At 38.7% G+C, this 11,405-nt stretch overlaps 1 protein-coding gene across 2 annotated transcripts; it reads left to right on the top strand.

Annotated features, from left to right (window-relative positions):
• The first annotated feature begins 580 nt into the window (after positions 1–580).
• Positions 581–11,143, top strand: LOC144650990 (uncharacterized). Of its 2 annotated transcripts, none has more exons than XM_078510840.1 (10): positions 581–1,358; positions 2,797–2,997; positions 3,799–4,048; positions 4,988–5,121; positions 5,418–5,700; positions 6,166–6,381; positions 7,137–7,346; positions 8,582–8,684; positions 9,275–9,344; positions 10,809–11,143. In XM_078510840.1, the coding sequence occupies exons 1-10, from the start codon at positions 720–722 to the stop codon at positions 10,908–10,910; spliced, it is 2,208 nt and encodes a 735-aa protein (XP_078366966.1). In that variant the 5' UTR covers positions 581–719; the 3' UTR covers positions 10,911–11,143. The 2 variants fall into 2 exon arrangements, with proteins under 2 accessions (XP_078366966.1, XP_078366967.1); XM_078510841.1 differs by having other exon boundaries at positions 582–1,358; positions 2,794–2,997.
• Positions 11,144–11,405: the final 262 nt, after the last annotated feature.

Below are 11,405 nucleotides of genomic sequence, written 5' to 3'. Positions count from 1 at the left end.
TCCAAACATTTTATGGCAATGTCAATAAGCCAAAGCGAGCAGCGAAGCGAAAAACAAATATTCCAAAGAAATGACGCGTGAAGGAAATAAAATTGAACCTCGACGACCTTGTTTTAAAGGCATGTGTAATTACGTTATTTTTAGAAACTTTTTTCCCGTTTGCGGTCGCTGGATTACGCGACTTTTTACTGAAGTTTAGTAATTTTCGTCGAAATTTTTTGTCTTTTAGGTTATCTTATCTGTGATTTTAAATTTGTTCGCTAAAGTCGCTTTAATAGCCACTAAAAACAATAACCTTTAGGTTACCCTTGGCTAATTAATTAATACCTAGTTATTTGCGAATAGTCTGCAAAATGCTCCTGCTAAGACTTTGCGCGAAAAATTGTCGTGGCAAAACAGGCAACATATATGGACCTTTCCTTACTGAAAATGTAAATAAATTTTGGTTTTGTTTTCGCAAATCTAGACGACTTTCGAAATTAACGAAATAAAAAAGCTAGAACAGGTGGCAAGAATAGGCGTTTTAATTAGCATTTCTATTCAGGTCTCTAATCCTGCTGCGAGGTGTTCGCATGTTCTTGTCATGGTTACCCAGCCGGCTCCAAAACAAAGCAGCGTCTGAGTTAAAAAGTCACGGAATCCCCAATACCGGTTATAAGTGTGGTATTACAAGTGTAACACTACAGTTTGAGCTCTTAAGCTTGTCACCTCGTTAACTGATGGGAGCAGGATGCTCTAAAGGTGCTGCAGAGGTTGTGACGGCCGATGCTACCACTTTCAATTCGGTTGACAATCATAATTCTGTTATTAAGGACACGAACGTAGAACATCACGAAGAAACTTCCCAGCCTACAGAATCTCATAACGAACAAATGGAGCAGAAACCTTCAAAGAAAACGCCGGATATGTCAAATGTTGGAACTGCGGCTTCTTCACACGAAGAAGACACAGCAAATGCAACGGAAGATCAAACTCCACAAGCACAAGATGACGGCGACCAATCAACTGTGTTACTAACTTCGTTCTGTGAAAAAAATCCGAAACTTGAATCAGATTTAAAAGCAATGAGAGACCATTATCAGGCTTTAAAAGAAGCACTGGAGGGTGGTAATCTGATGACTAAGGCCGCATATGAACATGTTGAAGGATTGTTCAACCGCTACACCAAGAACGGGAAGCCGGCGAAGATTGTGTTGACCGACTATGCTGTAGCTTTAGGGATTCCAAAGCTTTTCTACGACATCGTCGTTGACCGCCGAACTAATTGCAAGGAATTGACCACATGGGATAGAGAGTTAGAGGAAGAAAAAGAAACTGAGAAAGATGCGAACGAGGCATCAGCCAGCCCTGAGAACAAGGTAGGCAGGGACGTTTATTAGTGTCAGTACCTAAAGCGCGCCATTGCGATTGACTCAGCTTGAGCAAAAATATCCCCAACAAATTCGTCTTCTGAGTCATTGTGGCGCATTTCAAATTATGTGGGAACAAGGAATTTGTAATTTCTCCTTGTTCAAAATCTTTTGAAAACAATCAAGGCTGTGCTATAGCGGCGCCGGGCGTCATAACCCGTGGCAACCTACATTTTCGTTTTTAATTCGGCGATTAAAAACAGTCTCTCTATTCTCTCATGCATTTATTCACAATTTTTAAATCCATCGGTGGTGAAGTCTTAACATCGTTGACTCCATCGCGTTTTTAATCGGCCTGCAGGTCAGTCTTCTTCGCTAGACTTCATGTAGTGTCAACAAAACGTCTTCTCAGTTTGGTGCCTCGTGTGGTGTACACGAAATCTCTAATTAAATTATCGACTAAATTGTCAAAAATATAGAAGAAACCTCGCAGAATTTTTCCATGCGTACACAAAAATGTATTTTTGTTTGAATCTTGACAAAGAAAAACATATTAAGCTACCATTTTTGAATCAAGGATGCGGGGGACTGGTAGAGAAGGTGATGTCCTTATTTAGCATGTAAACATAAAAGTAGGTGGAAGCGGGCAGTTCAGACTCCTCTGTCTCCGCCCCACAGTAGCCCTTGATTACATAGGCGTACGAGGCGGGAGTGGGGGAGGGGGGGGGCGAGGGGGGCTGTAACAATACAATCAAAACGAATTACATCAACAAAAATAGTATTGGAAATATACCGAACATTGTGGTTCAAAAGTCCAAATTTTTCATTCATTTGCTTTCGTTTCTTCTCGCAAATTGCTTAATCATGTGCGATTTTTCTTCCTTTTTTGCGTGACCCCTCAGTTTGATTCAGCTGCAATCAGCGTTCCCATAGCTTGAGTGTTTGCGCATGGTGGATTTAGTGCAACACCTTGAAACAAAGCTGTTATAAATGTGATAAAGCCAATGCTTTCAACTCAAATGTTTAGTTCTCAGGGCAAGCTTAAAACTTTCAACGAAATGTTTCAAAACCCATTCATCCCTGAATGTTTTATACGCTTTTGTATTACTTTCAAATGGGGGGAAAGCAATGTATATTGGCTCCCCAAACTTAATTTATTTTTTGCTGAACTAGAGTGAATAAATAAAATATTTCCCAAAAAGTATTCAGTGCATTGACACCTTCAGACAACGCTACGAAATTTATTTAAGAACTTTAGCAATAGGCGAAGTTTGTACACACTATTTCAATGCACGTTTTATTTTCCATTTTATCTGCCTCTTTATTCAGCTTTCAACCCATGCCGTTGTTTTTCGGGCAAATAGGTCTCCGCCCCCCAGAACCGAAGGTACCCGTACGCCTATGCTTAATCACATTGTCAAAAAAATCTCATTTTTTTTTGCAGCAGGAGTCTAAAGATGATGAAGGGGTGATAAGTACACTAAAAATGCTACAGGATGTCATTTGTCTGCTTATTGGAACACTTTGGAATTACGGTGACCATCACGATCAGTTCTGCTTAACATGCAATGAACTTGGAATGGTGCAGCTTTTTGTCGATATCGTCAAAGAACTCAAAGATTCAATTCCACACAATGTTCAATATGTGGTAAGTATAAAAATTACTTATAATAACTTAATTAATGTGTCTGTTACATCTAGCAGTAAGGAGACCTATCTGCTAATTGGGGACACCTAACGAAGATAACAAAAATGAATACAAAATCGAAGGGGTTTTTCAATAAAAAAATCCCAAACTGCCAAAAAAAAAAAAAATACCCCCCACCACACCCCCCAACAAAATTCTTCATATCATACTCTCCTACAAATACATGAAAATAACAAAATTATGGAAGAAACATATACAGAAATATTCAATAAGAAAATTAAGAATTATGACTGGTTGCAAAGAAAGCAAACTTTACATCTATCCGCTAGGATACTACTTAGATCAACTCTGCGTATCTGGGCCTTGAAGTTCTTTAAACTGACGGTCGATCTTTCTTCGTTTGCTATCTTGCTCCACACTTTTTGGGCCCATATATCAATATGACTGTTTTCCATACGTAACATTATATAAAATAACTTTGTATTTGGCCAACATAAATGTGTATGATAATCATAATAGCGGATATTTAGTTTTATCTACTGCCTTTTGGGACAGACCAGATTCTTTAATTTCCAAGAAAGAAATATTAGGGATGTCAAAGTGTCTTCAAAATATATCCAAATCACGGTCACGTTCTTCGGTGGGTGTTAGTGATATAACTGCCGCGCAAAATACTGGAACAAAGGAAAAAAAAACGCCGGCGAAAAAAACAAAAAAACATTTAGAGACTATTATAATTTTATTTCGTACTCTTGAAAAAAGTATTACCACTGCTTAACTGTGTTGTTTTGTAATTTACAGGATCCTCAAAAACAGAACTTAACTAAATTTACAGTGCGTGGAAAAATGCTGTCTAGATCCTTGGGAATTCTTCATAACATGTCAAGAAGAGAGGCAACGAGGGAGAGCTTTGCTGCTTGTCAGGCAGTGAACACAATACTCATTCCTATATTTAAATTCAGTGAAATCACATTTTACAGTGTAAAAAGCCTGCTTGTTTTGGCCAACTTGATTGATGAAGAAAACAATCATTTGATCATGGCAGACGAAGGTAAAACCTGTGCAATTGTTTCTTTTTTTTTTTTAATTTGGAGCATTAATATGTGTCCTAACGAGTTAATGTGGAGTTTACCGAGTAGAACATTGTAGTAAATTCTCACTATAACGGACACCTTCGGGACCACAATTTGGTGCCCGTATTAGAGAGCGGGAGTTATTTTCAGCTCCCGCATGCCCGTAATAACGGGGTGTCCTTAATAGCGAGGGGTCCGCAAGGCGGGAGTTGACTGTAATTTGTACAGTCGACGCAGCCTTTTTGCCTTCTCGTATTAAAGAACCTACTGTGGTGTCCACATTTTAAGTTAAAGCATGATCCAATTTATAAAAGGGATACTGGCGAAAAGCTAGTAGGTCGTATTTTGAGCAGTACGCAGTTTTTGGTACTTGAGAATTCTTAACAAAGGTGGTTATGCAACCCTACACATGAAGATCAGACTGAGGGGAATGGATATCGACACCAAAATATTACATAGCGTAACACCTTACAACAACTGACTCGTCCCCAAGATTTTAATAGTGACAGAGAGACGACTGGGGACGAGTCAGCTACCACAAAGTACTATTTTTTCGGCGGACCATAAATTCTACCAGAAATTCCAACATTTCATATTTTCTAACCGAAACAAAGCTCTGATTGAACACCATTTTGTGAACAAGAGCAACGCAAAACATACACGTTATACCTTGTTTTATTAAAAACTAGCCATGGTTTATTTCATTTCCTTCGTTTTGATTGGTTTACAGGCAGTGGTATATGAGCTCATATACTATGAACCACAAATATGATAGGAGTACGCGTCAGTGAGAACAGGCGGGGCTCAAATATTGCAATTCCACTCGCGCTTGTTGGATAAGAGATAGCTATGGCTATCTATTATATATCCAACGTGCTCTCACGAAATAATTGGTAATTATGAAAATATCATTTCAGGTCCAATTAAATTTCTTACACGCTTGCTGAGGAAGGCCGTAGACGCTACCGGCCACAGATATATGAGTTTTCCTGCCAGAGAACTTGCTAATGGACTGGCAAAAATTGCAGTCAATGATAAGAACAAGAAAACGGTAATGCTGTTGTTGTTCTTTAGCTTTTCCAACTCCACTTTTGTCGTGCCATTGGCTTGTGTAAACCAGCCCTTTATATGCTTCCTCATTCTTGTTCCCAGAGCCCGCGACTCCCTGGACCAGCGTTCGGGAGACGCGTCTCCCGACTGCTTGCCGCTTGCCGATGGTCCAGGGGGAAGCGGGCTCTGGGAACGAAAATGACGCTTCCTGTCCTACTCCCGACTCACCTCATGTCCAACGCCCGCTCATGGAATAATTGTTAATTCTCACTGTTTCCGTGCATGTTTCCTTTCTAGATTGTTAAATGCGGAGCTATTCCTGTTCTGGTCAAACTGCTACAAAATGCAAAAGACGATGCCGAGAAAATAAATGCATGCAACTTGCTGTGGACCCTGGCTTTTGACGAAGAAAACAGAAAACAAATCAAGAACGATGAATCTGCTATTCCCGAGCTGAAGAAACTTGCGACATCGGAAAACAGCGAGATTAAGAGAGCTGCTGCCGGTGCATTATGGGAATGCGAAGGCAAAGAGAAACATGCACAGGAGAAACAACAATCAGTTAAACAAGAAGCAACAGGTGCGCATGCGCAGTATATGAGTTATTATTTGAAAGTTCCATACAGGGCTAGTACGAACCTTGAATCTTTAACGTCTTTGAAGTTGGTTGTCATTAAAAAAAATATATAATCTGGTGCTCCGAAAGTCCTTCAGATTTGATATATTTTTTTTTATCGTAAATTGTCTATCTGATAAATAGTAAAAAGTTTCATTCACGTAAATTGGACCGTCTGAAATTAAAATGACTTTAAATGATGATAATAACTCCTTCAGTCTGTAATTATACGAATTATGTGTATGAAAGAAGACCTTTCCGTAGAATGTGTCCTTAAAAAGTTGCATTTCAGTCGTTAAACGTTCTGAAAAACTTTAACTTTTTGGTGCTCAAAACCAAACCTCCTTCTTGTGCCTGTAACTGATGTTAGTATTACTGAACACTGGCTACCTCCGAGTCTTGCTTACAACTATCTGTTTCATCATTTAGACACTAAGCACGTGATGATAAGTTACCAATGGGATGTACAAAAACTCGTGATTCAGTTGAAAAACAAGCTACAGGCGGACGGCTACAAGGTTTGGATGGACATTGATGAGATGGGCGGCTCTACATTGGAGAGCATGGCCAGGGCTGTGGAGAATGCAAGCGTTGTGTTGGTCTGTGTGTCTCAGAAATACAAAGAGAGTCCCAACTGCCGGTCAGGTAAGAATAATTACAACGCTTAGAAATATGTATTGCTCTTCATGTCACGAACGTGGAACAAAGAAAGGTCTAAGAATCGAATCCAAGACATCCTAGACACCGGGCAGGCGGGCGCTTTATCCACAGTTAGGGAAGCATATGGTCCGTTTACGGGTAAGACTTATGGTGAGTGGCTACAATCCGCTATACGAGCTACAAATTTTAACATATGGAAACCGTACTATCGCCGGCGGAAACCAGGCTACAGGAAGGTGTAAAAGTCAAAGACAGATGTATACCATCATGTGAATTACACTTAGTTTGGTTGTGTGGTCGTTCTTATGACGTATCTTTGCATTTTGGCTTTATTTTTTAAAAAAAGAAAAAAGCCGCTTTCTGTTTACACGGCCGGTCGAGAAGATTGAGAGAATTCCAACGATGCTTATGCAGCTCGGATTTAGATAAATTTTCAAGTTCTTGCAAAAGTTCTTCCAGTCGTATTTGTATTAGTCCATGTAAACGCGCGTGCACAATTCTGTACTTCCTCAAAATATGTAATATTCCGATGTCCTTCACTTGTGTTTTTCATGAAAAATATGCCCTTGGGTTGTGAAAAGCCTAATGAAAGAATAACCTGGAGTATTGTTCGCCGCTGAAACATATTATTTTAATTCAATTCCATGACATTTTAAAAACAATTGATTATAATATCAGAAAACCGGTTTATCGACGGTTAGATCAAATTGATTTTTTATTATTATTATTGTCTAATCCAGAGGCAGAGTACACTTACCAGCTGCACAAAGACGTCATTCCGCTGATGATGGACAGTAAATACAGGCCTGACGGATGGCTTGGCTTTATAGTGGGTTCCAAATTCTGGATTGACTTCAGTGAAAAACATAAACTGGACTCGAACGCGGACAAGCTCGTAAGGGAACTGGGGAACAGAGGAAAAATCACAGCTCAGGGAAATACTGTTCAAGGTACGAGAACTAAATCACGGATTAATTTTTACGGGAGATTTTCGGGAAATTTAGGCAGTACCACGTACAATTTTCTTCAGTGCCAAAGCGGGCTTCGCTTTGTTATATGGAAAGAGCTTTTATGCAGCTGAAGAATTTGCCAAGCTAATGTAGTTCCAAACCTATTTGCGTTCTTGAAAATGCCGGTATCACGGGGTAAAATTTATTGGTCCTTTTTAAAAACCATCAATAGTTGAAATAGTGATTGTGCTTCGTTTCTCGAATTAATTCAGAAAATATACAGCGTCGTTCCTGGTGTGACAAAAGAAAGCACCATCCAAGGGCTTACCTGGCCTATAGACCCGTAGGCCTGCGCCAACAAATTTTTCGGCCTACTCGTATTTTCAAAATGAACAATAAAATAAATTCAAGCTGATGCACTTTCAAGATAAAATAGAAAGCAATTTTTATCATATATTATATATCATAACTTCCCTTTCCTGATGAGATCAAGGCTTATCTACCTAGTGCCACTTATGTCCAGGATTGAACGCAGGTATTGTTTAATGAGTACTTCATGTTTGACTGTGTTTTTTGACATTTCCATATTACTTCATATTTGACAAAATTTGGTGTGTTTTGGTGAATTTTTATTAATAAGGACACTTTGTGATGCCTGTCATGAGGAACGTGCATCTCATTAGCGTTCAATCCTGGACATATCTGCCTAGTGCAAACTGTGGAGCCTTCTGGGTTAGCCAAGTAGTAACCAAATAAGCACGTTTATTTACGTGATAGCGACAATTGACACAATTCCTTGTTATAAAATGTGCGAATTTAGGATTCGGAAGGAAAAGTTTTTCCTATGGTCTTTATCTCAAAACCTTCCCCGTTGGCCGGGCCAACTACTCTTCAAAAAACATGCAGTTAATGATTTTAATTCCCTTAGCCAGATTATACGAGACTCTGATAATGTAAATAATTTTAAGCGCCAGGTTTTTAATTTCTTAATTTAAATGTTTTTCTAAGTTAATTTTAGTTTTTAGTTTTTTATCTTGGAGGTCCTTTTTGAAAACCACTTATGTGGGAAAAAGTCTCCTCATTAACGAATATTATTATTATTATTAAGCAGGCTACGCCTCTGCCAGCGTGTTTTGGCTTTAAAACATTTCCCCACGAACAAAAAAGATTCTCAGAGCCGCATTTTACACAGGCACAAGTCCAAGTGTAAATCTTTCTTTTTTGTCGAATTGCAGCTAAACCTGTGAATGCCATTGATGCCTCGCGCCAGTCCTCCATCAGTTCGTGGACACTCAATGATGTTAAAAAATGGCTCAAGGAAACGAGACTCAGAGACCGGTCAGTGACTGAAGTGTTTTAAAAATCGCCACTTAAGAAACTAGAGATCACTAATGCAACTAGCTTGTGTGAACTTTGATTGGACGATGGTTTCCAAAGGCAACCATTAACCAATCATAGATCATCCCAGAAATTCTATTGCCAAGAGCTGGTGCATGGCTCCCGACGTTTCTAGAGTGGCGAACAACTAATCAGCGCGTGGCATTCCTTCCCATTGGCCCCATACTGATTTTAATCAATTAAGTCAGCTTGTCATGGCTGTTGTGTTCACAGTATACATAGCTTGATGAAAAAACTCTCGTAAGTTTAGAATAAGACTGCAAACAACACAAACACTCTTGTTCCTTGGCCATTTCAATATGGCAAAATATAAAATACAAACAGCGGAAACAAACATAACACATGGACTACGCATAGTTTAAAAAAAAAATCTAAAATTAACTTGACGTTTCGCATGCTACTCTATCATCATCGATCCTTTTCGTGCCATTGGACGCATATGTATTGCTACTCTATGTAAACGTTCAAATTGGAACAAATTGTTTCCTCTTTTCTAAAACTTTAGCTCAACTTTCAAAACACTTTAACAGGTTGGATCCAAACGCTGTGCAAAGACTAGATGGACCGATGTTGATACGATTGCAAGAACTCAGACGTGAGGTAGGAATAGTTTACATCACATATCACATCACGCCCTCTTACCTTTAATAAAGCATGCATACAGCTTTGTATGTGTCAAATCCACTCATTTTCGACAATTTAAGATGGCTCTGAAACCGTCTCGGATAATATTTTTAACTTTGCAAAAAGTTGTATCTTTTCATGCTGATCATTATTCAATAAATGGTAAATGGGTCCCCGGGCCCTTTTTTGAATTTTAAGCACTTAAAGCGTAAAATGAAGGGTGTTTTAATAGAGCGTTTCCATATGACGTCACGGCAGCCATGTTGGTGTTCCAAAACAAAGAAACGGCGGCCATATTGGTGTACCAAGCCATTCCTCCAGGAATTAAACTCTATTTTTATGCAAAAATAATCTTTTGTTTTAGTAACCAATATGGCCGCTGGTCACGTGAGTGAAAACGCTCTATAGGTTATGCTTGGTGACAAGTGACGTCATAAAAATTGCCTCAACTTGTTCAACAATGATGGGAAGTTTATAGTAAATAATAAAGATGGTAGATTTTAAGCTCGGTGATAAATAGTGAAGAAATTATTCTACATGACACGAGCGTGGGACAAAGAAAAAAATCTGAGTCCCCGACGGGAATCGAACCCATGGCCTCTCAGACACCGGTTGGGTACCTTGTTTGATATCATTATGGTAATAATAATAATAATAATAATAATAATAATAATAATAATAATAATAATAATAATAATCTAATTTATATAGCGCTTAAATTATATAAAAATTATTCTAAAGCGCTTTACAGTAGTAGCAACTGATAAAGATTTGTAGTACTGACCCGTCAAAGTTAAAGAGCTGGAAAGTGATGAAAACCATTGTGAGTCGCCTTAACTGAACAAGTGTATAGAAAACATAGAATGTATGTCGGCCCGAAAGGTGTTTTTTTTTTTTCGAAAGCCAAGGATATTGATTGATCTAATCTGTTTATTTGTGTTTGACTGCAATATTGCAACTGGCATTCGCCATTTTGGAACCGAAACGAATTAAATCTTTTGACGAGTGTCGACTCGCAGTAGCTTGTGGGATCGTCACTGGGAACAAAACAGAAGATGAGAAGCCATATTGTTCCCAGTCACGATCCCATAAGCGACCGCAAGGTGAGACTCGCCCCAGTTTTCTCCTTGTTAAGTTGCGAATTCACTTCAGGAGCCGACCTTTATTGAGTGGAGCTAACATAGTTTAGAGAATAATTTATGCATTTGTTTTGAGGACAACTAGAAGAGGAAAAATTGTAAGAATATAGGATGCTACAATTGGGTCTATTGTATTTAAAGTATCTTTTTGGTGATTTTTTTCCGATGATCAGAATAAAAAATTATATTTAAATCGCGGATTGTTAAGAGAAGAACTTGCCTTCTTGGTACTTCAACGGCTGGCGATGTTAAGGTACCATTTTGATAATAATCTCACCATGAAATTCTTTTCTGATTACAGAGTCCAGAATTCTTCTACTCATCAGTGAGAACAGACTTTAAACTGAATAACGTGTTCGATGTGCTGGAGTTTACAGATGCGCTGGAGAAACTGGCGGGGTAGATGCATTTTAAATCAGCCTTTGAGGGACAGTACTTTGCGCCAAGAAACGAGGACAATTTAAAAATAGAAGCATGATAAATTAAAAATTTTACCAATTTTATACAGGTTATTATTCTTAGTTAGGTAGTTTTAAATTATTGTAATTTTTTTTAACTATTTAAGTAAAAGGCCACAGGGTTACCAGTCTCGACTGTAAAGTGTTCCCTCGTTAAATAAAGTCACTACTACTTCTACTACGGTAGCACTGCGTAGTGTCTATTCTCCCTCGTAAACGCAAAGAAAAGTTCCCAACATTTTCGTGGGTTCCCCAAGATGGACACGATTTTCCTCATTTAAAATACATTAACTCTTCACTGTGGGTCTTAGTAAAGAAATTACCAGCACTCGTGCAGTGCTGTAAGTCTAATGTAAGTGTCGGTAATCGTCGGAAATGTTCGGGATCGTCCTGCCGAATACAAATTACTGAAAATAACTCCCATTACTTCGGACACCGAA

This window comes from Oculina patagonica, chromosome 4, assembly GCF_052425735.1.
Source record: "Oculina patagonica isolate OP01 chromosome 4, crgOcupat, whole genome shotgun sequence".
Taxonomy (NCBI): domain Eukaryota; kingdom Metazoa; phylum Cnidaria; class Anthozoa; order Scleractinia; family Oculinidae; genus Oculina; species Oculina patagonica.
Note: the sequence above shows the minus strand (reverse complement) of the source record. Positions and strands in the feature narration are given on the sequence as shown.

Bases quoted from the DNA above. Each gene is read 5' to 3' on its own strand.
- LOC144650990 (XM_078510841.1), top strand. From the start codon at position 720: ATGGGAGCAGGATGCTCTAAAGGTGCTGCAGAGGTTGTGACGGCCGAT. The intron at 4,049-4,987 runs GTAAAACCTGTG...ATATCATTTCAG, and splicing joins TTTGATCATGGCAGACGAAG to GTCCAATTAAATTTCTTACA. The intron at 7,347-8,581 runs GTACGAGAACTA...GTCGAATTGCAG, and splicing joins TCAGGGAAATACTGTTCAAG to CTAAACCTGTGAATGCCATT.